This window comes from Lipotes vexillifer, unplaced genomic scaffold (genome assembly GCF_000442215.2).
Source record: "Lipotes vexillifer unplaced genomic scaffold, Lipotes_vexillifer_v1.1 scaffold883, whole genome shotgun sequence".
Classification (NCBI taxonomy): domain Eukaryota; kingdom Metazoa; phylum Chordata; class Mammalia; order Artiodactyla; family Lipotidae; genus Lipotes; species Lipotes vexillifer.
Genome location: NW_006789567.1, coordinates 128156 through 155925, shown reverse-complemented (window position 1 = coordinate 155925; position 27770 = coordinate 128156). Strand labels below are relative to the sequence as shown.

Below are 27770 nucleotides of genomic sequence, written 5' to 3'. Positions count from 1 at the left end.
GGGGGGGGGGGGGGGTGTTTAAGAAGGAGCTGGATTGGAATTTTAGAAGGATCACTTGGCTCCAGCCTGGGTGGGAGGGGTCCGCTGCAGAGAGCTGCAGGAGAGGTAACTAACTGCTTTTGATGTGACACCTGGGAAAGGCAAACCTAGCTCGAAGGAATGGGAACTGACAATAGGATTTCAAACGCTTGGCCCCAGGGTAAAGGAGGTGTTTTGGGAACTGCAGCTGTTTATATTATTTTTAATCCCAAAGGGAAGGGAAAAAAACCCTTTCCTTTTAAAAGTGCTCCAGCTAATTTAAATTGTGGAGGAAAAACTTAGAGCAGGAGACAAAATATATTATTCATGAAGCATTTTGGAACAAAGGAACCCCAGTCGTGGCTGTGCACCTTTCAGCCTTGACCGTGGAGTCAAGACAAATGAGTCCATCTCACCAGCATGGCAGAGTCGGGGGTCTGTTGGCAGAACCAGAAGGTAGGCAGCCCTGGATCCCAAAAGATGAGCAGACCTGTGGGAAATGCCGGAGCTGTTCTGACCAGCTCAGGAATTCTGGAACAGAGGTCTGTTGAAGAGAGTTTCCTGGAAGCCAGGGAGAGAAAATGGTCTATGAGAAGGCCATTAATGAGCAGTAGGATAGTCCTACAAGACAGTAATCAGTTCATCAAACACACCCTGAGACCTCTAGCAGACCAGGCCTTGGGAATGATGCTGGGGGTGGAGTGGAATAAGATTGACCACCTTCGGGGCTTCCGTGGTGGCACAGTGGTTAAGAATCCGCCTGCCAATGCAGAGGACAAGGGTTCGATCCCTGGTCTGGGAAGATTCCACATGCTGCGGAGCAACTAAGCCCGTGTGCCACAACTACTGAGCCCACGTGCCACAACTACTGAAGCCCTCAGGCCTAGAGCCCGTGCTCCGCAACAAAGAAAAGCCACCGCAATGAGAAGCCCACGCACCGCAATGAAGAGTAGCCCCCGCTCGCCGCAACTAGAGAAAGCCTGCATGCAGCAACGAAGACACAACGCAGCCAAAAATATAATTAATTAATTAAAAACAAAAAGGAAAAAAAAAAGATTGACTACCTTTGATGTCTAGGAAGCCACACCCTGGTGCTCCCCCTTTGCTCTCTCATTCTTTCTAGTTCTTTCTCTGTTGTCTCTTACATGTTGCTCCCTTGAGCACCATCTTTTACTCTCTTCTCATTCTGCATCTCCTTCTGGACCATTTCGTCCAGTCCTGTGGCTTCAATATCACCTATATTCTCATCACTCTCAAACCTAGGCTTCCAGCTAGATTTTGTCCCTGAGTTCCAGTTCCTTAAGTCTAATGTCTACTGGATATGGCCACCTGGATGTGCCACAGAAGCTGTAAACCCAGGCCTCCTGCCTTTTCTGTCCTGGAGAACCCCTCGCTCTTCCAGCCAGGTGCCTGGGTCCTGCCCTCTCCACACTTCTCACTTTCTGTCAATCACTAGGAGCCGTGGATTTTACTTCTTTAACACCCCTTGTCTCTGACCCCATCCTCTCCATCCCTTGTGCTACTGCCTGAGTTGAGGCTTCCATGCCAAGAGCCTCATTCTCCAGGCCCTGTCTGCTGGCGAAGACCCCTGACTTTGCGCCATGCCATTGGCTTATAAATACAACAAGAGAGTTGGGGAAGATAGGAGACATCATCTGCTTACTAGTCCTGAAAGAAGAAAGAAGTCAGTGATCCTTTGAGCCCCAAATGAATCCAGCAACCTTTGTTTTCTTCTCAGGCTGGGGGTGCACTAATGGGCCAGGGCTTCAGCCTTGGGTCCTCAAACCCAAATTTATGCTGTTTGGTCCTAGTCAGAGGAACCCCAGGAAGGCAGGCTGGAGGGAAATTCTGCCTGCTTGCTACCAGAGAGATGATTCACCAATGGTGATTCATTCCATCCAACAGATTTTTTTTAACCACCCCCCCAAATATTTTGCACCCATGAGTAAAAGAGGACCTTCTAGCCCTTTGTGAAGAGAACAAGAAAGCTCAGAACTGAGCGTTTGGAGCACAGTGAAGTGGATTACAAGCTCTCCTTGGACTATTTGCTTTCTGAGAATTTTAACACCTTGACTCAGGATGTCTGTCTGTGAGAAAACAACAACAACCACTAGCACCAGATTCAGTGAACTCAGCATTCAGACTTTCCTTTGGGCACATGTGCAAACTTGATATCATAAATGCTGGCATAAAGCAGATTTGTGGATGCATGGATGAATGAATTCAGGAATGAGCAAATTGTACCTAGGAGCCTTCCAGCTGTAGGCACTGTGCTAAGCTCCACATTGAGACATAGAGAAAATCTCAAGGGGAAGTGCATCTGATTGTACTGAGGGGTGGGCAGTCAGGGAGGACTTCTTGGAGGTGGTAACACATCAAGAGAGTTTTGAAGTATGAGGAGCAGTTGGCCAGATAAAGAGTGAGAAGGAGAAAGGAATTGGGAAGCAAGACTTGTTCCTCTGGGCTCGGCATGCAGGGGCCTGGGTGTTGCTTGCCTGGGGCATAAGTTGCTTGTGGGGAGACAGCCAGGCATGAGGTCCTGGAAGGGAGTCTTGCTGCAAGCCATGGAGCCTGTATGTTCTTCTGAAGCTCCATGGTGCCTGGAGTGGAGCTTGAGGATGAGGTGGGTGTGATCAGATCCATACCTTGGAGAGGCCCCCTGGAGGATGTGGAGGGTGCATTTAAGAGGGGCAGGACTGGAGGCTGTCCCAGCAATTCAGGTGAGAGCAGGCGAGGACAGAGCCGAGTCAAGGTGGCAGCACATTCTTACCTCCTTCTTCCTCCCCTTTCAGTCTTGCTTCCCATTGTCGTGGCTCTCTGTCCCAGAAATTTCACGATACCTTGGTCTCTTCCATCTGGAAACAAAGCCTGAAGTTTTTTTCTTTTTTTTCGGTACGCGGGCCTCTCACTGTTGCGGCCTCTCCCATCGCGGAGCACAGGCTCCGGACGCGCAGGCTCAGCGGCCACGGCTCACGGGCCCAGCTGCTCCGCGGCATGTGGGATCTTCCCGGACCAGGGCACGAACCCATGTCCCCTGCATCGGCAGGCGGACTCCCAACCACTGCACCACCAGGGAAGCCCCAAAGCCTGAAGTTTTTAAGGAGGGCTAGAGGGAGAGGGCAATGATAAAACCTAAAGGGAGAGCCTCGTCTGTGGTGGCATTTTGGGGACATGGCTTGGTTATTTAGTATGTCTAGACTGAGTGTCATTGCATTCCTTTTTTAAAAAAAGAATCTTTATTGGAGTATAGTTGATTTACAATGTTGTGTTAGTTTCTGCTGTACATCAAAGGGAATCAGGTATACGTATACATATATCAACTCCTTTTTTAGCTTCTTTCCCCATACAGGTCATTACAGAGTATTGAGTAGAGTTCCCTGTGCTATACAGTATGTACTTATTAGTAATCTATTTTATATGTAGCAGTGTGTATATGTCAATCCCAATCTCCCAATTTATCCCCCCTCTTTATCCCCTGGTAACCATAAGTTTGTTTTCTACATCTGTACCTCTCTTTCTGTTTTGTAGATTAGTTCATCTGTACCCTTTTTTTAGATTCCACATATAAACTATTCATATGATATTTGTCTTCCTGTGTCTGACTTCACTCAGTATGACAATCTCTAGGTCCATCCATGTTGCTGCAAATGGCATTATTTCATTCTTTTTTATGGCCGAGTAATATTCCATTACATATATGTACCACATCTTGTTTATCCATTCCTCTGTTGATGGACATTTAGGGTGCTTCCATGTCCTGGCTATCGTAAACAGTGCTGCTGTGAACACTGGAGTGCATGTATCTTTTCAAATTATGGTTTCCTTTGGATATATGCCCAGGAGTGGGATTGCTGGATCATATGGTAACTCTATTTTTAGTTTTTTAAGTAACCTCCATACTTTTCTCCACAGTGGCTGTACCAATTTACATTCCCACCAGCAGTGTAGGAGGGTTCCCTTTTCTCCACACCCTCTCCAGCATTTATTGTTTGTAGGTTATTTGATGATGGCCATTGTGACCAGTGTGAGGTAATACCTCATTGTAGTTTTAGTTTGCATTTCTCAAATAATTGGATTTTAAAATAAAGGCTGTTACAGTGATGGTCATTGCATTCTTACCAGGACCAGCTTGATCATGTCTAAGGTAAACCTGTCACATGGAAACAGGAAAAACAAGGTTTGGCTGCAAGGTATGTGGAATCAGACGGAGCACACACATTCTCTTGGCTGTTCTTAGAGGCAGATCATGGCTGAAACCAGCTGCTGTGACAACTGCGGGATGATGGGGCTGGAATGGTCTCTTCCTCCTCTCTCCTTCCCTCTTCCCAACACCCACCCTCTGGTCCAGCCAGGGAAGTCTTTTGGGGATTCCAGGCTCAGCTTTAACCTGGGGCTCTCTGGAAGCTCTGAGCTGCCTATGCAGGTGGCCCTGGAACAATTCCAGACCCGGGGGTGTTGGTGGTGGTCGTTGAGGGGAGGCGAGTGTTCACTGCCTCTCACCAGTGTGTTGCAGTCACAGCTGTACTTTGCATGGGTTGACAGGTAGAGTCATGTCACTATGTGACAGTGGTACCTCTGAGGTGGCTGCATTTCGCGTTCTCAGGATACCCCGAATCCTGTCTGATACCCAGCATCCCGAATGCCATTTGTTCCAGGTGCTGTGGAGGAGTGTGGGTACTCAGGATTAGGGGTCTGAAGCTGGATCCAAGGATGCCACTGCTTACTAGCTTGTGATAGGCTAGCCAGTGTCACCTCCCCTGGCCTCAGTTCCTCACCTGTCCAAGGGGGATAGATAATGACCATGGCCTGCCACAGAAGGCTTTGTGAAGATAAACTAGACCTTGCATCAGATCTTTGTCAACTCTCCCACTACCTCTGAAGGCAGGGATGTGTCTTATTCATATATACATACCCAGGGCCAAGCATGGTGCCTGGTGAACTCATGTGTTTGTTGATTGAATGTATGAATGGATGATGCAGTAAAGTGTACGGGGCTTGGGAAAGCCTGAATAGCATAAAATTGAACAAATTCAAACAAGAAGAAAAAGATTTCCACATGTACCCCCATATCCACCCACATTTATGGAAAAAATGGAATGGGCTACTGTTTGGGAGGAAACATTGTAAAATGAAAATTACTGTTTTCCAACATTTTCTTTCTCATCAAGTCTTGGCAGTACTTTTGCTGCCAAATCCTTTTCTGTTGGCGTTGTGAAGTCCGATAGGCCATTACTTTATATGCCTCATCCATTATTGACACATTTTAGATGAAAGGGCTCTTTCCAACTGGAGTTTCTTTTTTTCCTAGTTTTCTGTTCCTACGGTCCAGAGAACTGACTTTGAGGTCAGGTTATTCTAATTTTAATCCTCGCTCCACCACTTTCTGGCCACCTGACCTGGGCTTAGTCCTTTAAGGTCTCTGGGTCTCAGTTTCTTTGTCTGTGAAGTGGGCATGTGTGGCAGCCGTGAGCAGGCATGCGCCACACAGGCCTCCAACTGGAGGGAGTATAACTGACCAAGAGCCCAGCTGCTGCTCTGACATCCTCTGTGGGCACACTTCCTGTGGGCTGCTTCCAGCCTGTGGCCGAGGGCAGCAGGGACCCTAAAGCAGGCCTCTCCCGGGAGATACAGGACTCCTCAGATGGCTGACTCTGGCTCAAGAACTCCTTGATGGCTGTGCTGAGCCTTCTTGGGCTGCAGGTGGTCTAGGACTCCCACACCCTCCCTTCCTTCCCGCTCTCCATCAGTGGAGTCAGACTCACAGCGTGTCTGCTGGCTGTCCTCGCCACCTGACTGCATTTCCCTTAATAAAATCCATACACATTTATTTTTATTTTTTTGAATTTTATTTTAATTTTTTATACAGCAGGTTATTAGTTATCCATTTTATACATATTAGTGTATACATGTCAATCCTAATCCCCCAATTCATTACACCACCACCACCACCACCACCACCCCCACCACTTTCCCCCCTTGGTGTCCATACATTTGTTCTCTACATCTGTGTCCCCATTTCTGCCCTGCACATTTAATCCCCTCTTGGCATCTGCTTCTGGGAGGACCTGGACTCACACAAGGGAGATAATACCTCGTGGTGAGGACCAAATGCAACCATGTAAACAAGTGTTTTTCAGAGTCACAGGCACAAAGTGAGTGTGCAATAAGTGGCAGGAACTCCTATTATCTACACCACCACTGTCACCACCATCTGGCCGATTTTGCTTCTTTGGTGGCTCAGGCACAGAGAGCTCCAGTGGCAGATCCCAGGTCACAAGGCAACTTAGTATCAGAGTGAGAGCAACTGTGGTTTCTGAGCAGAAGAAATGGATTAATTAAAACATCCTTTGTAAAACAGAAATATAGATCAGTGGAACAGGATGGAAGGCCCAGAGATAAACCCACGCACATACGGTCACATACGGTTTATCTTTGATAAAGGAGGCAAGAATATACAATGGAGAAAAGACAGCCTCTTCAATAAGTGGTGCTGGGAAAACTGGACAGCTAATGTAAAAGAAATGAAATTAGAACACTCCCTAGCACCATACACAAAAATAAACTCAAGTGGTGCTGGGAAAACTGGACAGCTACATGTAAAAGAATGAAATTAGAACACTCCCTAACACCATACACAAAAATAAACTCAAAATGGATTAAAGACCTAAATGTAAGGCCAGACACTATCAAACTCTTAGAGGAAAACATAGGCAGAACACTCTATGACATAAATCACAGCAAGATCCTTTTTGACCCACCTCCTAGAGAAATGGAAATAAAAACAAAAACAAACGGGACCTAACGAAACTTAAAAGCTTTTGCACAGCAAAGGAAACCATAAACAAGACCAAAAGACAACCCTCAGAATGGGAGAAAATATTTGCAAATGAAGCAACTGACCAAGGATTAATCTCCAAAATTTATAAGCAGCTCATGCAGCTCAATATCAAAAAAACAAACAACCCAATCCAAAAATGGGCAGAAGACCTAAATAAACATTTCTCCAAAGAAGATATACAGATGGCCAACAAACACATGAAAGGATGCTCAACATCACTAATCATTAGAGAAATGCAAATCAAAAGTGCAATGAGGTATCACCTCACACCAATCACAATGGCCATCATCAAAAAATCTACAAACAATAAATGCTGGAGAGGGTGTGCAGAAAAGGGAACACTCTTGCACTGTGGGTGGGAATGTAAATTGCTACAGCCACTATGGAGGTTCCTTAGAAAACTAAAAATAGAACTACCATACGACCCAGCAATCCCACTACTGGGCATATACACTGAAAAAAACCATATCTCAAAAAGAGTCATGTACCACAATGTTCACTGCAGCTCTATTTACAATAGCCAGGACATGCAAGCGACCTAAATGTCCATCAACAGATGAATGGATAAAGATGTGGCACATATATACAATGGAATATTACTCAGCCATAAAAAAGAAATGAAATTGAGTTATTTGTAGTGAGGTGGATGGACCAGAGACTGTCATACAGAGTGAAGTAAGTCAGAAAGAGAAAAACAAATACTGTATGCTAAGACATGTATATGAAACCTACAAAAAAAAAAGGTTCTGAAGTACCTAGGGGCAGGACAGGAATAAAGATGCAGACATAGAGAATGGACTTGAGGACACGAGGAAGGGGAAGGGTAAACTGGGACGAAGTGAGAGAGTGGCATGGACATATATACACTACCAAACATAAAATAGATACCTAGTGGGAAGCAGCTGCCATAGCACAGGGAGATCAGTCAGTGCTTTGTGACCAGCTAGAGGGGTGGGATAGGGAGGGTGGGAGGGAGATGCAAGAGGGAGGAGATATGGGGATATATGTATATGTATAGCTGATTCACTTTGTTATAAAGAAGAAAACAACACACCATTGTAAAGCAATTATTCTCCAATAAAGATGTTTAAAAAATTTTTAAAAACCCATCCTTTGTAAACTTATCCAAGTTAAGGAAAAGACACAAACCAAATCCTTTTCTAGCCATTGAAATGTGCAGTCATCTTTGCTAAAGCAACCTACTCCATTTTTCATCAAATGCACAAAAGGTTTTGTAACATTCTGAGGTCCCTGCCAATACTCGTGATATGTACAAATATACTCCAATCAGTAAGTCAGGGTGGCTTGCATTTCCCAAGAACCATGAGGGGGTTAAAAAAAAAAAAAAAAAGTGGTCATTTTTATTCACATTTGTCATATAAGGAAACAGAAACTAAGTGGCGGTTTCAAGGTCACCCAGACACTGGTGGGTTTGGGATCGAAACTCTCTGGTTTTTGTTTCTGGTGTTTTGGAGCTCAGGGATTGGTGGATTCTGTTCAAACTCTGCTCCTAGGCTCAGTCTCTTAGCAAACTGGCACCAGGAACTGGCCCGCAAAGACCTTTCTCAAGCCCAATTCAGTCCAGCCTCAGGGGTGCTAGAAGCCCCGGAATCATCCATGATGCAAGTCAGTGAAGGAAACTGATCTCCATGCTCAGGGCCATCATTTGTCACCCAGAGAGGCTTCATCCTAATGTTTTTTACCTGACGCTGTGGAGCATGTTCACTAAGTAGACTGTCAACCCCGTGAAGCTGCGAGGGACCGTGCCATATCCCCACCACAGCACAGCCCCATTTGGTGCTAAATAAATGCTTGCTCTTGAGGGTGGTGGTGATTCTGATGGGGCTTCTGTTTATAGTCCGAAGGGGTCATCATCATCATCATCAACAACAGAAAACAAATATTTGCTCTTGGCCAGCCACTGTGCCAAGAAATGGAGATCCAATGGTGAAAAGTCAAGCCTTCTGACTCCAAGGAGTTCATAGTCTTGTGGGGAGACGGTCACGTCGAGTCTGCCTGGAGAGGCGAGGATGGCTTCACAGAGGAGGCAGCTTGGAGCTGAGACTCAGGAGGACGGGAGTTCCCCAGGCAGATGGGGGTGGGGAGGGGACTCCTGGCAGAGGGAACACACGTGAAGGAGTGGAGGTGTGAACAGAGCACTGCTGTGTTAGAGGACCTGTCCAGTGTTGCTGGAATGTCAAGCTGTTTTCCATATGACCCCGCCATGCACCACTGTAGGCGTGGTTTGGAGGTGCCAACATTTCTTCCTGCCTTTCTTTTTTCATTAGAAGTTTCTTTTCATCAGCCATCAATGATTGGCTTCCCACTATGTGTCAGGCATTGGGCAGGTTACTGGGGTACAGGAGATGAGGGGGTCGACACGGTGCCTGCCCTCCTGGAGCTCTAAGTCGAATGATGAGCAAACAGGTTCTGTCAGCATCATAGTGCAGAGAGTGGGGGCCAAGGGAGACCTAATTTAGTGGGGGGTGTATTAGTTTCCTGTCTGTTGTAACAAATTGCCACAAACTTAGTGGCTTAAAACAACACACATTTATTATCTTATGGTTCTGGAAGTCAGAAGTTAAAAATCTGTCTTACTGGGCTGAAATTAAGGTCTAGGCAGGGCTGGATCCTTCTGGAGGCTCTAGGGGAGAATCTGTTCCTTGTCTTTTCCAGCTTCTAGGGACTGACTACATTCCTTGTCTTATGGCCACATCACTTGGACCTCTACTTCTGTCCTTAAATCTGTTTCTTTCTCTGACCCTCCTGCATTCCTCTTATAAGAACATTTGTGATGACACTGAGTCCACCCAGATAATCCAGGATCATCTCCCCAACTCAGGGTCCTTCACTTAATCAGATCTGCAAAGTTCCTTTTGCCATGTAAGGTAACATATTCATAGGTCCCAGGGATGAGGATATGGGCATCTTTGGGGGCTGTTATTCTGCCGACCACAGAGGGAGCAGGGGGAAGGGGAGGAGGTGCTTCTAGAAGTGGTATTTAACCCCCAGACTTATGGGTCAGAAGGTGGGTGAAAGTGGAAACAAGGAGGTCACTTATGAGGCTGTTTGACTAGACCAGGCAGGATGTGATGGTGGCCATGGTGATGGTGAGAGGCGCAAGGGATTAAGATACAGCGAGGGGGGCCTCCCTGGTGGCGCAGTGGTTGGGAGTCCGCCTGCCGATGCGGGGGATGCGGGTTCGTGCCCCGGTCCGGGAGGATCCCACGTGCCGCGGAGCGGCTGGGCCCGTGAGCCATGGGCGCTGAGCTTGCGCATCCGGCAACGGGAGAGGCCACGACAGTGAGAGGCCCACATATCGCAAAAAAAAAAAAAAAAAAAAAAAAAAAGATACAGCGAGGAGGGCGAAAGAATGGGAAATGAGGACAAAGTTGAAAGAAAGCAGGCCTGGGCAAGGCTAGACTTCTCTGTATCAACAAGGGCAAGTTGGAACCTGAATGTAATGCCTTTAGGGAATATTAGCAAGAACATAATGCCCAGGGTGCTAATTCTAATTCTTAAGTCAGAGATTCCAGAGAGTTCTGTGTTCATGTAGGTCAGAAGGAAATGTAACATTTACTGACTTATTTGATAGAATAATGTACAATAAAAAGCTGATATTCAACTTTGGTTTCCAAAGAGAAAATCTGATTTTGAGGTTCTATGAGGAAAGGCAGACTTTACAAACTAGATTCTTCCAGGTGTTGTCAGGGTCATTGGTGTTTGAGTGAGGACGAGTGACATTCCTACACTTTTTTTTTTTTTTTTTTCATTCAGTTTAAAATATTGTCCAATTTTCCAATTTTTAAAAATTGTTTTTATCGCTGTGCACGGGCCTCTCACTGTCGTGGCCTCTCCCGTTGCGGAGCACAGGCTCCGCACGCGCAGGCCCAGCGGCCACGGCTCACGGGCCCAGCCGCTCCACGGCACGTGGGATCCTCCCGGACCGGGGCGCGAACCCACGTCCCCTGCATCGGCAGCGGACTTCCAACCACTGCGCCACCCGGGAAGCCCCCTACACTTTTATTTACCCTGAGTTCCCCAAGGCAGAGATAGAGCAGTTTAACTCTCACTGAGTGGGACTGTTTGCCTCACTTAGATAATTAGGTTTGTCACCTCCTAATATACATTATTTACACAACAGCCAAGCTGCACCTTGACAGAGGCCATAATAAGCATTAGTATTATAAAAGGAGAACAAAAGCGAAGGAAAATGGCCATTCGTTGCGCACCAGGCCGATTTCTGAAATGTGTGATACCGTTCTGTGTGTGTCACTGCGCTGAACTTCCTGCCGTTCCCGAAGAGTCCCCAAATTAACATATTTATATCCAAGGTAATGAAATTGCCCTTACAGACAGAGAGCAGGGACCTTTGAGAATTCGATGTGTTCAAACCAGGGGAAATTTCTTTTCCAATAACTTATTATTCGAGGAAAATAGAAGAAAAATTCTATCATTAATAGATCAGGAGTGATTACATGTAACTCATTGCATTTTCTATTGAGAAATACATTTAGGGTCTATTTTATTATTCTATTTTTTTTCAGGAAACCAAGTTAATCGGAATATAACAGCAGTCTTTGATTCCTTCCCTCATTATCACCACCTTTCTTTTTGCTTACCTTTAGTAGTTGTCAGAAACCCAAACTTTCTTTACACTGATTGATTTTTTTCAATTGAAGTATAGTACATTTACAATATATTAGCTTCAAGTGTAAAACAGTGATTCAATATTTTTATAGGTTACACTACATTTAAAGTTATTACAAAAAATGGCTGTATTTCCCTGGGCTGTACAATACATCCTTGTTGCTTATTTATTTATTTATTTATTTATTATGTTAAGCCAATGAAAATTTTTTTCTTGATGTTTAGTTGATTTACAGTATTGTATAAGTTTTAGGTGTACAACATAGTGATTTGCACTTTTTAAAGGTTATACTCCATGTATAGTTATTATAAAATACTAGCTATATCACCTGTGCTATACAATATATCCTTGTAGCTTATTTATTTTACACATAGTAGTTTGTGCCTCTTAATCCTGTACCCCTATCTTGTCCCTTCTCTCTTCCCTTGCCCCACTGGTTACCACTAGTTTGTTTTCTTTAAAATTTATTTATTTTTGGTTGTGTTAGATCTTTGTTGCTGTGTGGGGGCTTTCTCTAGTTGTGGTGAGCTGGGGCTACTCTTCGTTGCGGTGTGCGGGCTCATCGTAGTGGCTTCTCTTGTTGCGGAGCACAGGCTCTAGGTGCACGGGCTTCAGTAGTTGCAGCACGTGGGCTTGGTAGTTGTGGTTCGCGGGCTCCAGAGCGCAGGCTCAGTAGTTGTGGCGCATGGGCTTAGTTGCTCTGTGGCACGTGGGATCTTCCTGGACCAAGGCTGGACCCCGTGTCCACTGCACTGGCAAGCGGATTCCTAACCACTGCGCCACCAGGGAAGTGCCCACTAGTTTGTTTTTTATATCTGTGAGTCTGTTTCTCTTTTGTTGTATTTACTAGTTTGTTTTATTTTTTACATTCCACATATAAGTGATATAGAGTATTTGTCCTTCTCTGTCTAACTTATTTCACTAAGTAAAATATCCTCCAGATCCATCTGTGTTGTTGCAAATGGCAAAATTTCATTCTTTTTTATGGCTGAGTAATATTCCATTGTGTGTATACACCACATCTTCTTTATCCATTCATCTGTTGATGGACACTTCCATATCCTGGCTGTTGTAAATAATGCTGCTATGAACATTGGGGTGCATGTATCTTTTCGAAATAGTGTTTTCATTTTCTTCAGATATATACCCAACAATGGAATTGCTGGATCATATGGTAATTCTATTTTTGGTTTTTTGAGGAACTTCTATACTGTTTTTCATGGTGGCTATACCAATTTATAATCCCAACAGTGTATTAGTGTTCCCTTTTCTCCACATCCTTGCCAACATTTGTTATTTGTAGACTTTTTGTTGATAGCCATTTTGACAGGTGTGAGATGATATCTCATTGTGGTTTTGATGTGTATTTCTCTGATAATTAGTGATGTTGGGGATTTTTTAATGTGCCTGTTGGCCATCTGTATATCTTCATTGGAAAGATGTCTGTTCAGGTCTTCTGCCCATCTTTAATTGAGTTTTTTGGTTTTTTGATATTGAGTTGTGTGAGCTGTTTATCTATTTTGGATATTAACCCCTTATCAATCATATCATTTGCAAATCTTTTCTCCCATTCAGTAGGTTGTCTTTTTGTTTTGTCAATGGTTTCCTTTGCTGTGCAAAACCTTTTATGTTTAATTAGGTCCCATTTGTTTATTTTTGCTTTTATTTCTTTTACCTTAGGAGGCAGATCCAAAAAAATATTGCTATAGTTTAAGTCAAAGAGGGTTCTGCCTATGTTCTCTTCTAAGAGTTTTACAGTTTCAGGTCTTACATTTAGGTCTTTAATCCATTTTGAGTTTATTTTTTTTATTTTTATTTTTTGCAGTACACGGGCCTCTCACTGTTGTGGCCTCTCCCGTTGCGGAGCACAGGCTCCAGACGCGCAGGCCCAGTGGCCATGGCTCATGGGCCCAGCCGCTCCGCGGCATGTGGGATCTTCCCAGACTGGGGCGCAAACCCATGTCCCCTGCATCGGCAGGCGGACTCTCAACCACTGCGCCACCAGGGAAGCCCCATTTTGAGTTTATTTTTGTATACAGTGTGAGGAAATGTTCTAATCTCATTCTTTTACATGAAGCTGTCCAGTTTTCCCAGCACCATTTATTGAAGAGACTGTCTTTTCTCCAGTGTATATTCTTGCCTCCCTTGTCATAGATTAATTGACCATAAGTGTATGGGTTTACTTCTGGGCTCTCTATTCTGTTCCAATGATCCATGGGTCTGTTTTTGTGCTAGTACCATGCTGTTTTGATTATTGTAGCTTTGTAGTATATTCTGAAGTCAGTGCGCATGATACTGCTAGCTTTGTTCTTTTTTTTCAAGATTGCTTTGGCAATTCGGGGTCTTTTGTGGTTCCATATAAAATTTAGGATTATTCTAGCTCTGTGAAAAATGTCCCTGATATTTTGATAGGGATTGCATTAAATCTGTAGATTGCTTTGGGTAGTATGGACATTTTAACAATATTAATTCTTCCAATCCAAGAGCATGGGATATCTTTCCATTTCTTTGAATCATCTTCAATTTCCTTCATCAGCGTTTTATAGTTTTCATAGTATAGGTCTTTCACCTCCTCGGTTAAGTTTATTCCTAGGTATTTTTATGTGATTTTTAAATGGGATTTTAAAAAACCTTTCTCTTTCTGATATTTCATTATTAGTGTATAGAAACACAACATATTTCTATTTATTAATCTTGTATCTTGCAACCTTGCTGAATTCATTTATCAGTTTTAATAGTTTTTGTGTGGAGACTTTAGGTTCCTCTATATAGAGTATCACGTCATCTGCAAATAGTGATAGTTTTACCTCTTCCTTTCCAATCGGAATACATTTTGTTTCTTTTTCTTGTCTGAATTCTGTGACTAGGATTTCCAATACTATGTTAAATATAAGTGGAGAGAGTGGGCATCTGTCTTCTTTCTGAATTTAGTGGGAAAGCTTTCAGCTTTTCACTGTTGAGTATTATGTTGGTTGTGAGTTTGTCATAAATGGCCTTTATTATGTTGGGATATGTTCCCTCTCTACACACTTTAATGAGAGTTTTTATCATGAATGGATGTTGAATTTTGTCAAATGCTTTTTCTCCTGTTGAGATTATCATGTGATTTTTATCTTTCCTTTTGTTAATGTGGTATATCACATTGATTGATTTTCAAATGTTGAACCATCCTGTGACCCTGGAATAAAACCAACTTGATCATGGTGTATGATCCTTTTTATGTATTGTTGGATTTGCTTTGCTAATATTTTGTTGAGGATTTTTGTGTCTATATTCATCAGAGATATTGGCCTGTAATCTTCTTTTTTTTCATATCTTTATCTGGTATCAGGGTAATGGTGATCTTATAAAACGAATTTGGGAGTGTTCCATCCTCTACAATTTTAAAGGGGACTATTTTGAGAAGGAAAGGTGTTAGCTCTTATTTATGTTTGGTAGAATTCCTCTGTGAAGCCATCCCATCCTGGACTTTGGTTTGCTGAGAGATTTTTTTTTATTACAATTTCAATCTTACGTCTGTTCATGTTGTCTTTTTTTCCTGACTCAGTCTTGGCAGTCTGTACATTTCTAGAAATGTGTCCATTTCCTCTAGGTTGTCCAATTTGTTGGCATATGACTGTTTATAGTATTCTTTTATGATTTATTGTATCGCTGTGGTATCAGTTGTTATTTCTCCTCTTTCATTTCTTACTTTGTTTGTTTGGGTCTTCTCTCTTTTCTTCTTAATGAGCCTAGCTAAAGGTTTATCAATTTTGTTTACTTTTTCAAAAAACCAACTCTTGGTTTCATTGATTTTTCTATTACTTTTTGGTATCTATTTTATTTATTTCCTCTCTGATCTTTATTATTTCCTTCCTTCTGCTGACTTTGGGCTTTGTTTGTTCTTCTTTTTCTAATTTCTTTTTTTTTTTTTGCGGTACGCGGGCCTTTCACTGCTGTGGCCTCTCCCATTGCGGAGCACAGGCTCCGGACATGCAGGCTCAGCGGCCATGGCCCACGGGCCCAGCCGCTCCGCAGCATGTGGGATCTTCCCGGACCGGGCCACGAACCCACGTCCCCCGCATTGGCAGGCGGACTCTCAACCACTGAACCACCAGGGAAGCCCTCTAATTTCTTTAGATGGAAGGTTAGGTTGTTTATTTGAGGTTTTTCTTGTTTCTTGAGGCCTGTATTGCTATAAACTTCCCTCTTAGAACTGCTTTTGCTGCATCCCATAGATTTTGGAAAGTTGTGTTTTCATTTTCATTTGTTCAGGGTTTTTTTCTGATTTCCTTTTTGATTTCTTTGTTGACTCATTAGTTTTTTAGTAGCATGTTGTTTAGTCTCTGTGGATTTGTGCTTTCCCCATTTTTCTTTATGTAGTTGATTTCTAGTTTCATACTTCTGTGGTTGGAAAAAATGCTTGATATAATTTCTATCCTCTTAAATTTGTTGAGACTTGTTTTGTGGCCTGGCATGTGACCTATCCTGGAGAACATTCTGTGTGCACTTGAAAAGAACGTGTATTCTGCTGTTTTTGGATGGAATGTCCTGTATATATCTATCTATCAGGCCCAATTGGTATTGTGTCATTTAAGACCACTGTTGCTCTGTATATAGATGCTCTGTATATCTAGATGCTCTGTATATAGATATAAGTGGGGTGTTAAAGTCCCCTATGTTATTATATTGTTGTCAATTTCTCTCTTTATGTCTGTTAATATTTGCTTTATATATTTAGGTACTCTTGTATTGTGTGCATATATGTTAATGAATGTAATATCCTCTTCTTGTATTGATCCCTTTATCAATATATAATGCCCTTCTCTGTCTTTTGTTACAGACTTTTAAAGTCTATTTTGTCTGATGTGAGTATTGCTACCTCTGCTTTCTTGTTGTTGCCATTAGCATGAAATATCTTTTTCCATGCCCTCACTTTCAGTCTTTGTGTGTATTTAGTTCTGAAGTGAGTCTCTTGTAAGCAGCATATAGGTAAGTCTTGTTTTCTTATCCAATCAGCCACCCTATGTCTTGATTGGAACATTTAGTCCATTGACATTTACGTAATTATTGATAGGGGTGTACTTATTGTCGTTTTGTTATTTGTTTTCTGCTTGTATTTATAGTTCTTCCTTGTTCTTTTCTTCTTTTAGTTCCTTCATTTATTTGATGATTTTCTTTAGTGGTATGCTTGTTCCTTTCTCTCTTGTTTTTGTGTATCTGTTGTAGGTTTTGACTTGTGGTTACCATGGGGTTCATATGTGTTGACCTGTATCTATTTGTTTTTGTTTGTTTGTTTGTTTGTGGTACGCGGGTCTCTCACTGTTGTGGCCTCTCCCGTTGTGGAGCACAGGCTCCGGATGCGCAGGCTCAGCGGCCGTGGCTCATGGGCCCAGCCGCTCCGCGGCATGTGGGATCTTCCCGGACCGGGGCACGAACCCATGTCCCCTGCATCGGCAGGTGGGCTCTCAACCACTGCGCCACCAGGGAAGCCCATCTATTTGTTTTAAACAGGTAGTTCTTCAAGTTCAAACACATTCTAAAAGATCTACATTTTTTACTTCTCCCACATATTTTATTTTTGATGTAATATTTTTCATCTTCATATTTATCCCTTTACTGATTATGGTAGTTATGCTTGATTTTACAACTTTTTTGTCTTCTAATCTTTGTACTAGCTTATTTAAGCAGTTGATCCTCAGCCTTTACTGTATATTTTCCTTTACTAGTGGGATTTTTCCTTTCCTATAGATACTTCTTCTTGTAGCCTTTTCTTTTCTACTTAGAGAAGACCCTTTAACATTTCTTTTAGGGTTGGTTTAGTATTGATGAACTCTTTTAGTTTTTGCTTATCTGGGAAGTTCTTTATCTCTCCTTCAATTCTAATTGATAATCTTGCTAGATAGAGTGTTCTAGGTTGCAGGTTTTTCCCTTTCAGCACTTTAAATATATCATGATACTCCCTTCTATCTTGCAAAGTTTCTGCAGAAAAATCAGCTGATAGCCTTCTGGGGGATACCTTGTATATGACTCTTTGTTTTTCTCTTGCTGCCTTTAGAATTCTCTCTATCTTTTGGTGCGGGTCTGTTTGGGTTCATCTTGTTTGAGACTGTCTGTTCTTCCTGGAGTTGGATATCTGTTTCCTTCTTCAGATTTGGGAAGATTTCAGTCATAATTTCATAAAATATATCTTCAACCACCTTCTCTCTCTCTCCTTCTGGGCCCCCTATGATGTGAGTGTTGGTATACTTGATGTTATCCTAGAGAACTCTTAAACTGTTCTAATTTTTAAATTTATTTTTCTTTTTACTGTTCTGATTGGGTGATTTCTGTTATTCTATCTTCCAGATCCCTTCTGTGTTCTTCTGTGTCACCTCATCTGCTGTTAATTCCTTCTACTGTGTTTTTCATTTCAGTTATTGTATTCTTTGGTTCTGACTGGTTCCTTATTTTACATTTTTTAGTTCTGTGTTAAAATTCTCATCTATTCTTTTACCTAATTCAGTTATATTCTTATTACTAATGCTTTGAATTCTTCATTTGGTAACTTGTTTATTTTGATTTCATTAATTATTTTTTCAGGGGTTTTCTCTTGCTCTTTCAATTGAGAAAATTCCTCTGTCTTCTCATTTTCCTTATCTTTCTCTGTCTCTATGAAATTAGGTAAAACTGTTACCCATTGCTCCTTATGTTGGAGCATTCCTTTACAGTCTGAGTCTGCCAGTGGCTTTGGTGGGAGAGCTGAATTTGATGTGAACACAAGCCATATCATTCCTCAGGTTGTGCTGGCAGCTATTATCTTGGTAGGAGTTGGGGATGGAGATGGAGAGACTAGGGCTGCAGCAGGTGTGAACTGAAGCTTCTGTGCTAAGTGTCCATCATCACCCTGTGGGGGAGCAGGGTCAGGTTCCAAGTTACTAGAGCAGAAGCCTTGAGAGTTGGGCTTCCAAACCGGCTCAGTTCCCTTCAAGTATGCGCTCTCCCCCTCCCAGCACTGGCACCCTCACTCCAGAGTAGAACAGTACTGGAGCAAGAGGAGCTAGCACAGGCACTCAGTGAGGGCTGGGGTACAGTCCGTGGCGGTCCAGTCACCATCAGAGATCTGAACTGCCTCTGATGTGCCACTTGTATAAGTGAAACAATGGCTGCCTCTGCTCTTCTCAGATGTTGCTTCAGTTTTGAGCTACCTCACTGTCTCACAAGTAAGGTCTCTCCTTGGTCATGGCAGCTCTTATTCCAGTGTGGAGCTGTGATGGGAGGCAAGCAAGGCTGGAATGTTCACTTGGATCAGGCTGGTGTGTACATTGGGGAAGTCATGGGAAACCAGTCAGCCACCTGCTTGATTTCAATTTGCCCTCTCGTCCCTGCTTCAGGAGCAAGCCAGCACAAGCACGCTCCTCCTGAGTGGAGTCCAGGCTTCCCACAACCCTCCTGTTAGTCCCACCAGCCCTCCAGGGGGTCGTCTTCTTTTTATAGTATCCCAGGGTTGGGGCACCCAATATGTGGCTTGAACCACTCACTTCCCAGGGAGTGTCTCCACCCATGAAATCTCCCTTCTCCTCTGAGTCCCCTCCCAAGAGCACAGGTCTCAACCTGTAGATGTATTTTTGATGTGTTCGTGGGGGGAGGTGAGTTCCATGTCCTCCTGCTTCTCTATCTTGATCTGAGTGTCACTGTGTTTAGTTTTTGACTCTTCATTATAGCAAACTCACCCTTCTTTTGTTTTGTGACCATAGACCTGGATAAAAGAACTTTTAAACTTGCTAGATGCTCATCTCTTCTATACTCTTGGTATTACCTAGCCCTCAGCACTTGGACAATTCTGCTGGGTATCCTTCTACCTTTTCTTCTCCAAATTGAACAATATGTCTCTTTTTAAAATATCATGGTTTGTTGTGTATCTTACACATCACTTAACAAGGAAACTAAGGGAGAAAATGAATGAGAAATAACAGAGACATGGCTTTCAAATTTGGACCCTTGTAGAGAAATATAAACATTTCAGACTCAATTAATATTATTTTTTTGTGTGAAAACTAGAACTCCTGGTGCTTACTTTTTTAGAATTCAACAGACACCTAGCAACTGATTGAATTCCCTTACTGCAGGCTTGGTGAACCAATTTTTAATCCTCACATTTGAAAGCTGGCTTGAGAAAGACATCTGTGCTTTGTTTCCGACAAGTTTTGGGCTTTGTGTTTATAAACAAACTCTCTTTTCCCCTCTCACCCACCCCGTTTCTCAGTGGCCGTTCCTGCAGCAGCGCCCCCGGTGTGCCAGCCCAAGGGCACCACTAACGGGCATTACGCGGCCCCACGCCTCTCCATCTCTTCCCGAGCCACGGTGGAAGCCAGAATGGAAGGTGCCTCCCAGGGGGGCCTGCAGACCGTCATGAAGTGTAAAACAGTGGTTGCCATCTTCGTGGTCGTGGTGGTCTACCTCGTCACGGGCGGTCTCGTCTTCCGGGCATTGGAACAGCCCTTTGAGAGCAGCCAAAAGAACACTATTGCCATGGAGAAGGCAGAATTCCTGCGGGATCATATCTGTGTGAGCCCACAGGAGCTGGAGACATTGATTCAGGTGAGCAAGGAGTGAGTCAACAGTAGAATCACCTTGCGGGGGGAGAGTGTGACATTGGTTTTGTCTTTCTGGCTCACTGAGCTTTGCCGTTGGTTGAGATGCTACTGATGGTCAGGGAGGTCCTCTCTGGGAGGTGACACTTGAGTGGAGACCCATGACAATGTGGGGGAAGAGGGGTCACATGTACAACGTAGGAGCAGGCTGTGTTTTGTATCACCTGCTTTTGCGTGTGGTGGCCAGAGGCAGCAGCAGGCAAAGGGCTTTGGATTTTCAAATTCAAGGCCACTTATATATGCTGATTAACTTTTAAATCTGTGTGAGATGCTGGGGTAAGAGGGTGGCCTAGAAACCAAAGAAAGATAGAATTTTAAACAAGCAGGTGAATGAGAATGGAGCAGAGAAAAGGTCACCAGCTGTGGAATGGGTAGGGTGTTAGTGACTTGAAAGAGGCTTTGGTGGATTTGTGAGGATGAAATAATAAGGATAACAGTAACAGGGATAATCAAGGTTGCTATTTTTGAACACTTACTGTGTGTCAGGCAATGTACTAAAGCCCTTGCATGCCTTGGATATTAAGGAAAAAATGTTCATAAAAAATGGAGGCAGAGAACTTTGGGCCCCCGCCTACAGAAACAAGTCAGAGGAAGGGGTGGGGCGACCTTGGCAGGGGTGATGTGAGGCTGGGAAGGGATGTGGGAGACAGGGAGTCATCTAAGGTGGCATGACAGGAGGAAGCGAAACAGGAGGCTTGAGAAGTGAGAGAAAGGTGGAGAGGACCGAGTCCTGGGAAGAGGGAAGGGAAGTGGTTTAGAGCCCAGCAGATGGGCTTCACCTTGGAGGTGAGGCAGGACGGCAGCCTCCAATCTACATGCCCTCCTGAGCCACGAGGAGTAGTGGTGGGGGGCGGTGACATTTATGGAGGCAAGGGAGAGTCCCATCTTTCTGTGAGTTCTAAAGTTTGGAAGACAGAGGGATGGAAAAGACAGCTTTCACAATTCCTTCTGGCTCTGGGATTACCAGCATTAAATTCTTTTCTTTTAATTAATTAATCTGTAAATTTTATTTTTGGCTGCATTGGGTCTCTGTTGCTACGCGCGGGCTTTCTCTAGTTGCAGCGAGGGGGGGGCTACTCTTTGTTGTGATATGCGGGCTTCTCATTGCGGTGGCTTCTCCCGTGGCGGAGCACTGGGCTCTAGGCGCAGGGGTTTCAGTATCTGTGGCATTCTTAACCACTGCACCACCAGGGAAGTCCCACCAGCATTAAATTCTAATGGCTAAAAAAAAATTCTAATGGCAACTACAAATTAGGATTCTGTAGGATTCACAAGTCTGGGCTGGCTTATTTATTTATCTATTTCCAGCTACACTGAAAGAGTAGGGAAATTCTGAGGCTGCTTATGATCTGGCCCCTTCATAGTAGTTGTAGTCTTTTAAATTAGTTTATATAATCTGACTTGACTCTTAGATTAATAGAAATATACATTTTTTTCCTGGGAATACATATGGTTTCATACCTATATCCTACAGTTTTTATTAAAAAATAAAACCTGAGCTTCCCTGGTGGGGCAGTGGTTGAGAGTCCGCCTGCCGATGCAGGGGACACGGGTTCATGCCCCGGTCCGGGAAGATCCCACATGCCGCGGAGCGGCTGGGCCCGTGAGCCATGGCCGCTGAGCCTGCACGTCCGGAGCCTGTGCTCCAACGGGAGAGGCCACAACAGTGAGAGGCCTGCGTACCGCCAAAAATAAAAACAAAAAACAAAAAACAAAAACCTTACAATTCTAAAGGTCAAGGGGCAGTGTTTATATCACTCTTTCTTAGATGGCCTTGTCTTTTTTTTTTTTTCTCCTTTCATGGTAAAATGCTACCAATCTGTCACTAATCTGTGCTAGATTTAAGGCTCCTAAAGGCGTAGAGAATGGAGGAAATAATTCTGGAGTAATTTTCAGTTAGGAACTTATTATACATGTTGTGGTGATATGTGGTGAGATCCTTCTTATTTAGTTGCAATACATGTAATAAGCTAAAAGGTGGTCTGAATTGAATCTGGACTTGTGCCTGAATTTTCTTTCCTTAGACAATGAGATCTTGAGGGAAGGGATCATATCTTATTATCTTTGCATCCATGTGTAGCCTCTGCATGGCTTTACATCTAATTACTACCCAAAAGAGAAATGCTTTTGGGATGAGCTATCAAACTAAATCTATAACACTGGTGATGCCATGAGACAGCTGAGCTTATTCATGCATTTATTTATTAATTCCATATTTCTCTATTGTTCATTCTTTGGCCTTCTCCTTTATGAAAGAATTCAGTGGCCAGAATGAAGGACAGAATGGAGGAGGGTAGAGATTCTAGTTCTGGTGTTGCTGTTAAGACCCATCCTTTGACCTCGAAGATTTCTCTGTGAAATGAGAGTGTGTGTGTGTGTTTACGTGTGTGTGCGCACGCGCATGCCCTTGAGATCATTTTTATAACAGTTAAAACATATACCCTTTAGTAGGCACCCGTTATGAGCTAGGCCTCTTCTACCCATCATCTCATTTAATCTCTCCAACAACCTTCTAAGTTGGTATAATTATACCCATTTTACAGGTAAAGAACTGATGCTAAAAGAGGTTGAGTAACTTTCCAACCACCAACATGACAGAGCTGGGGTTCAAAGTGAGGTCTGCCTGGCTCTACCCTGCCTCGTCCAAAGAGTCTACAGCCCTTGAAGTAGTGTTTACTTTAGCATAAGCTTAACTCTCGCTTAAGCATTTGCTTTATGTTCAACACTTTCCAGAATTTTAGCAGAGTCAAAAGGCATTGGAGTTCTTTGCTCTTTAACAGAAAGCATTACCTCTTTTTTCCCTTTATACCCATTGACTATCAATCCTGGACATGGGATACTTTAAGAACTCCATCTACTCTGATGTAAGGATTTATACTGGTGTTTACCTACAGTTTTTTGTAAGCTAAGGAGTTAAAAATGCTGAACCTGTGTCAGTCAAGAATCAAATTATTATGGTTTATAAATAAGACGAAAAGATAACCCTCAGAATGAGAGAAAATATTTGCAAACGAAGCAACTGATAAAGGGTTAATCTCCAAAATATACAAGCAGCTCATGCAGCTCAATATCAAAAAAACAAACAAACCAATCCAAAAATGGGCAGAAGACCTAAATAGACATTTCTCCAAAGAAGATGTACAGATTGCCAACAAACACATGAAAGGATGCTCAACATCACTAATCATTAGAGAAATGCAAATCAAAACTACAATGAGGTATCACCTCACACCAGTCAGAATGGCCATCATCAAAAAGTCTACAAACAATAAATGCTGGAGACGGTGTGGAGAGAAGGGAACCCTCTTGCACTGTTGGTGGGAATGTAAATTGATACAGCCACTATGGAGAACAGTATGGAGGTTCCTTAAAAAACTAAAAAGAGAACTACCATATGACCCAACAATCCCACTACTGGGCATATACCCTGAGAAAACCATAATTCAAAAAGAGTCATGTACCACAATGTTCATTGCAGCTCTATTTACAATAGCCAGGACATGGAAACGACCTAAGTGTCCATAGACAGATGAATGGATAAAGAAGGTATGGCACATATATACAATGGAATATCACTCAGCCATAAAAATAAAAGAAATAGAGTTATTTTTAGTGAGCTGGATGGACCTACAGTCTGTCATACAGAGTGAAGTAAGTCAGAAAGAGAAAAACAAATACCATATGCTAACACATATATATGGAATCTAAAAAAAAAAAGGACAGGAATAAAGACACAGACATAGAGAATGGGCTTGAGGACATGGGGAGGGGGAAGGGTAAGCTGGGAAGAAGTGAGAGAGTGGCATGGACATATAAACACTACCAAATGTAAAATAGATAGCTAGTGGGAAGCAGCTGCCATAGCACAGGGAGATCAGCTCAGTGCTTTGTATCCACCTAGAGGGGTGGGATAGGGAATGTGGGAGGGAGACGCAGGAGGGAGGGGATACGGGGATATATGTATATGTATAGCTAATTCACTTTGTATACAGCAGCAACTAACACACCACTGTAACGCAATTATACTCCAATAAAGATGTTAAAAAATTTTATTATGGTTTACCCTTCACTGATTCCTTCATAGGATGAAAGTGTCCACAGCTTTGGACCAGGGGGCATCCTCTCCACTCTACACCTCTCAGCAGCACTGTATGTAGTGTTCATAAGAAACAGTGTTTGGGAGGGTTTTTAGTGTGGTGAGTTCTAAGCTGGAAAAATAGTATTATTGTATCTCACCGATACTTTTATTGTATGTGGCTGGTCAATGGTATTTATCTGGTAGTGTCAGGACTCTTGGCTGGATTGAGTGAACCCCTCATAAAGCTAATCTGGAATTCATGTTATTAATCATAAAAACAGAATACCTGGAACAGATTAACCCCTGTGAAATGCGTGGATAGCTTAAAAGGGCCATAGCTGGGGAGGGATTTTCCAAAGACTTAAACCACTTTTATGAGGTATCATGGGACTCCGGAGGTGACAGATGGGTCACCATCCCTGACCCAGATGCTGCTATGGAGGAAACTGTTGCATTAGTTAATTCATCTATGCATTCTTTAAGTTGCTACGGAGCTTCTGTTACATCAGGTAACATGCTAAGTGTTAGGGATAGAAAAGATGAAGATAAAATACACCTTGAGCAAGTTGTGAACTTCTCTGTGATTCCATTTCATTATCAATAAAATGTGCCTAAAATCCCTCACCCTTAGGATATTGAGAGGATTAAATTCTATAATTCATGAGAAGGGCTTTGAACTGCTTTTGGCACGTGGTGCACACTCAAAAAAAAGATAGATATTGCTGCTGCTGTTTATAGTATTATTCAAGGAGCTCAGAATTTCAAGCAGTGGTTCTTAGTGGGGAGCATGGGTTGCTTCCAGCGGGCATCTGACAATGTCTGGAGACATTTTCAATTGTCACAGTTGGAGAGATGCTACAGATGTCTAGTGGGTGGAGGCCAGGGACGCTGCTCAACATTCAACAACGCCCAGCATATCCACTCATAACAAAGAATTATCCAGTTTCACATGGCAGTAGATTGAGAAACCCTAGAGGAAGAGGCATATAAACCAATAACTAGAATTCATTGGAATGGAGCTATTTTTTCCCCAGTTTTATTGAGATATAATTGACATATATCACTGTGTAAGTTTAAGGTGTACAGCATAATGGTTTGAACATTTATTGTGAAATGATTACTGCAGAAAGTTGAGTTAGCATCCATCACGTCATATAGGTCCAATAAAGGGAAAAATTTGTTTTTCCTTGTGGTGAGAACTCTTAGATTTATCCTCTTAACAACTTTCATATATAGCATACAGAAGTATTAACTATACTCATAAAGTTGTACATTACCTCCCGAGGACTTACTTATAATTGGAAGTTTGTACCTTTCCACCACCTTCCTCCAACTCGCCTTTCCCCACCCCCCATCTCTGATCTTTTTTCCTATGAATTTTTTAAAAAAACATTTCACATATAAGTGAAATCATACAGCATTTGTCTTTTTCCATCTGACTTATTTCACTGAGCATATCCTCAGGGTCCATCCATGTTTTTGCAAATGGCAGGATTCCTTCATTTTTTTAATGGCTGAATAATATTACATCATATATATGTAAAACTCACAACTTCTTTATCCATTAATCTATGACCACTCAGGTTGTTTCCATGTCTCGTCTACTGTAAATGCTGCTATGAACATGGGGGTGCAGATACCTTTTTGAGTTAGTGTTTTTGTTTCCTGTGGATGTGTTCCCAGAAGTGGAATTGCTGGATCATTTGGTAATTCTGCTTTTAATTGTTTGAGGAAACGTCATACTGTTTTCCGTAGTGGCTGCACCAGTTTCCAACCCCATCAATAGTGCGCGAGGGCTCCCTTTTCTCCACATTTTCCCCAGCGTCTGTAATCTCTTGTCTTTTCGATGATCACTGGAGTGGCGCCTCAGTGAGGCAAACAGAGATCAGGGAAGATTTTGTGGCTATGTGTCTCCTTTAGTCCCTGCAACGATTCTATGAGGATAGTCTTTTGTGCCACTCGCAGAGGAGGAAACTGAGGCAGCAGGAGGTGAAGTTACACGCTCAAGGATACCTGATTAGTGAGTGGAGGATCTCAGATTCACCCCTGGGCAGTCTGACCACTGTCCTGTTTTCTTAAACACCACGCATAGGAACAGAAACGTGCAATACGGACGAAGTTCATCATTCAGGACCCACCGTGAAGGGCATCCCACCGGCATGTGGCGCTCGTTGAGGGAGATGCAGGTGGTCCGTGTGCCTTGAGCTGAGAGGTGTGGGCAGGTGGTGGGAGATGAGCTTGGGACGGGGGCAGGGGCTGGATTTGAGGTGCCCAGAGAGCCTTGCCGAGCGGTTTGGGCTTTGTGCTGCGGGAAGTGGGGGAGTCACTGAAAGATTTAAGAAGGTAGTGACATGATGGAAACTTTCTTTGGAAAGGTAACTCTTTGAGCGCTGAGGATGTAGGGTTGGAGGAAGGAGAAATTGGAGGAAGTAAGACCAGTTCGGAAGCATATTGGGACCTCATTGGTGGGCCATGCTGAGACACAGTGAAGGGGCCACATTTAAGAGAGTCAGACAGAGCAAACTTGAAGACGACTCATGTCCCGTTCAGCAAAGATGACTGGAGTGCCTTCCCTGTGCTCCGCCTTCCTTCCTGTTCAAGCAGAGGCCATGTGAGTCGGGGAAGCCCGGCGAGCGGCACCCACACTCTGGAGTTAATCTTCCTGTGTTAAATCTTTTTTCTGCCCGTGGGCTGTGTGACCTGGGTGAGAAAGGGAGTTACCCCAGGCCTCAGCTTCCCTTCTGTAAAATGACGATTATGATAATAGTGTCCACTTGTTAGGGAGGTCTGAAAATTAAACAAAAAAGCTCAGCTACTTTGAGCTATTGTGATCGCTACTATTTATTTGTTAGGGATGGCAGGAAAAAGAAATATAGAGAACCCCTAAATTATTATTATTATTATTTTTAGTGAAACAAGTAAAGTGTTTATTAGGAGGAAAAAGAGTACGTGTGGATAGACATATGGGTGGACTCAGAGAGAGAGTCGCGCCCTCATGGTAGTTTGAATGACCTATATGGGGCATTTCTTCCAGGTTTCCTTTGGCCAGTCATCTTGCTTTGCCTGGTTCTGAGTCCGTATTTGGTATATCTCAGGGTCCTCCCAAGTGTGTGCACGCATCTCTTAGCCAAGATGGATTCTAGCGAAGAGGCCTATGGGTAGGTTGACATCACTCCCGTTTTGACCTCCAAGGAGCCTTTCTGCGCATGTGCAGTCGGGAAGGTCTCCTCGACCTCGACCATGAGAAATATGTGGTCTCTATCTTTTTTCTGGGCAGGGTTCAGCCTCTCCTATTATTCTCCTGCTAAATATTATCTTTATCTTGGAGTATCTGTCCACAGGGGACAAGCTCCAGCTGCTCAGCCTGGGGCCCATCTATCTCCTGCCTTAAATCCTCCCTGAGAGACGTAGAGCCCGAGAACTCTTTATTGGGAAGATGAAGGGCAAATGTCTGTCTTCTGTAGCTTCTTCAGGCTGGCATGGGGCTCATAGACCCTACCTAGTTGGGGTCACGGAGCTCTGGCCCTGTCTCATTAAGGGCCCCGGCATGACTTCCGTTGTTATTTCAGCAGG

General features: G+C 43.3%; 1 protein-coding gene across 1 annotated transcript in view; it reads left to right on the top strand.

The window, feature by feature from the left end:
• Nucleotides 1-27770, top strand: part of KCNK10 (potassium two pore domain channel subfamily K member 10) — a 140925-nt gene that overhangs the window by 44076 nt on the left and 69079 nt on the right. The window contains exon 2 of the mRNA XM_007462728.1: nt 19732-20066. Coding sequence (XP_007462790.1) covers nt 19732-20066 — 335 coding nt within the window. The remainder of the gene's footprint in view (nt 1-19731; nt 20067-27770) is intronic.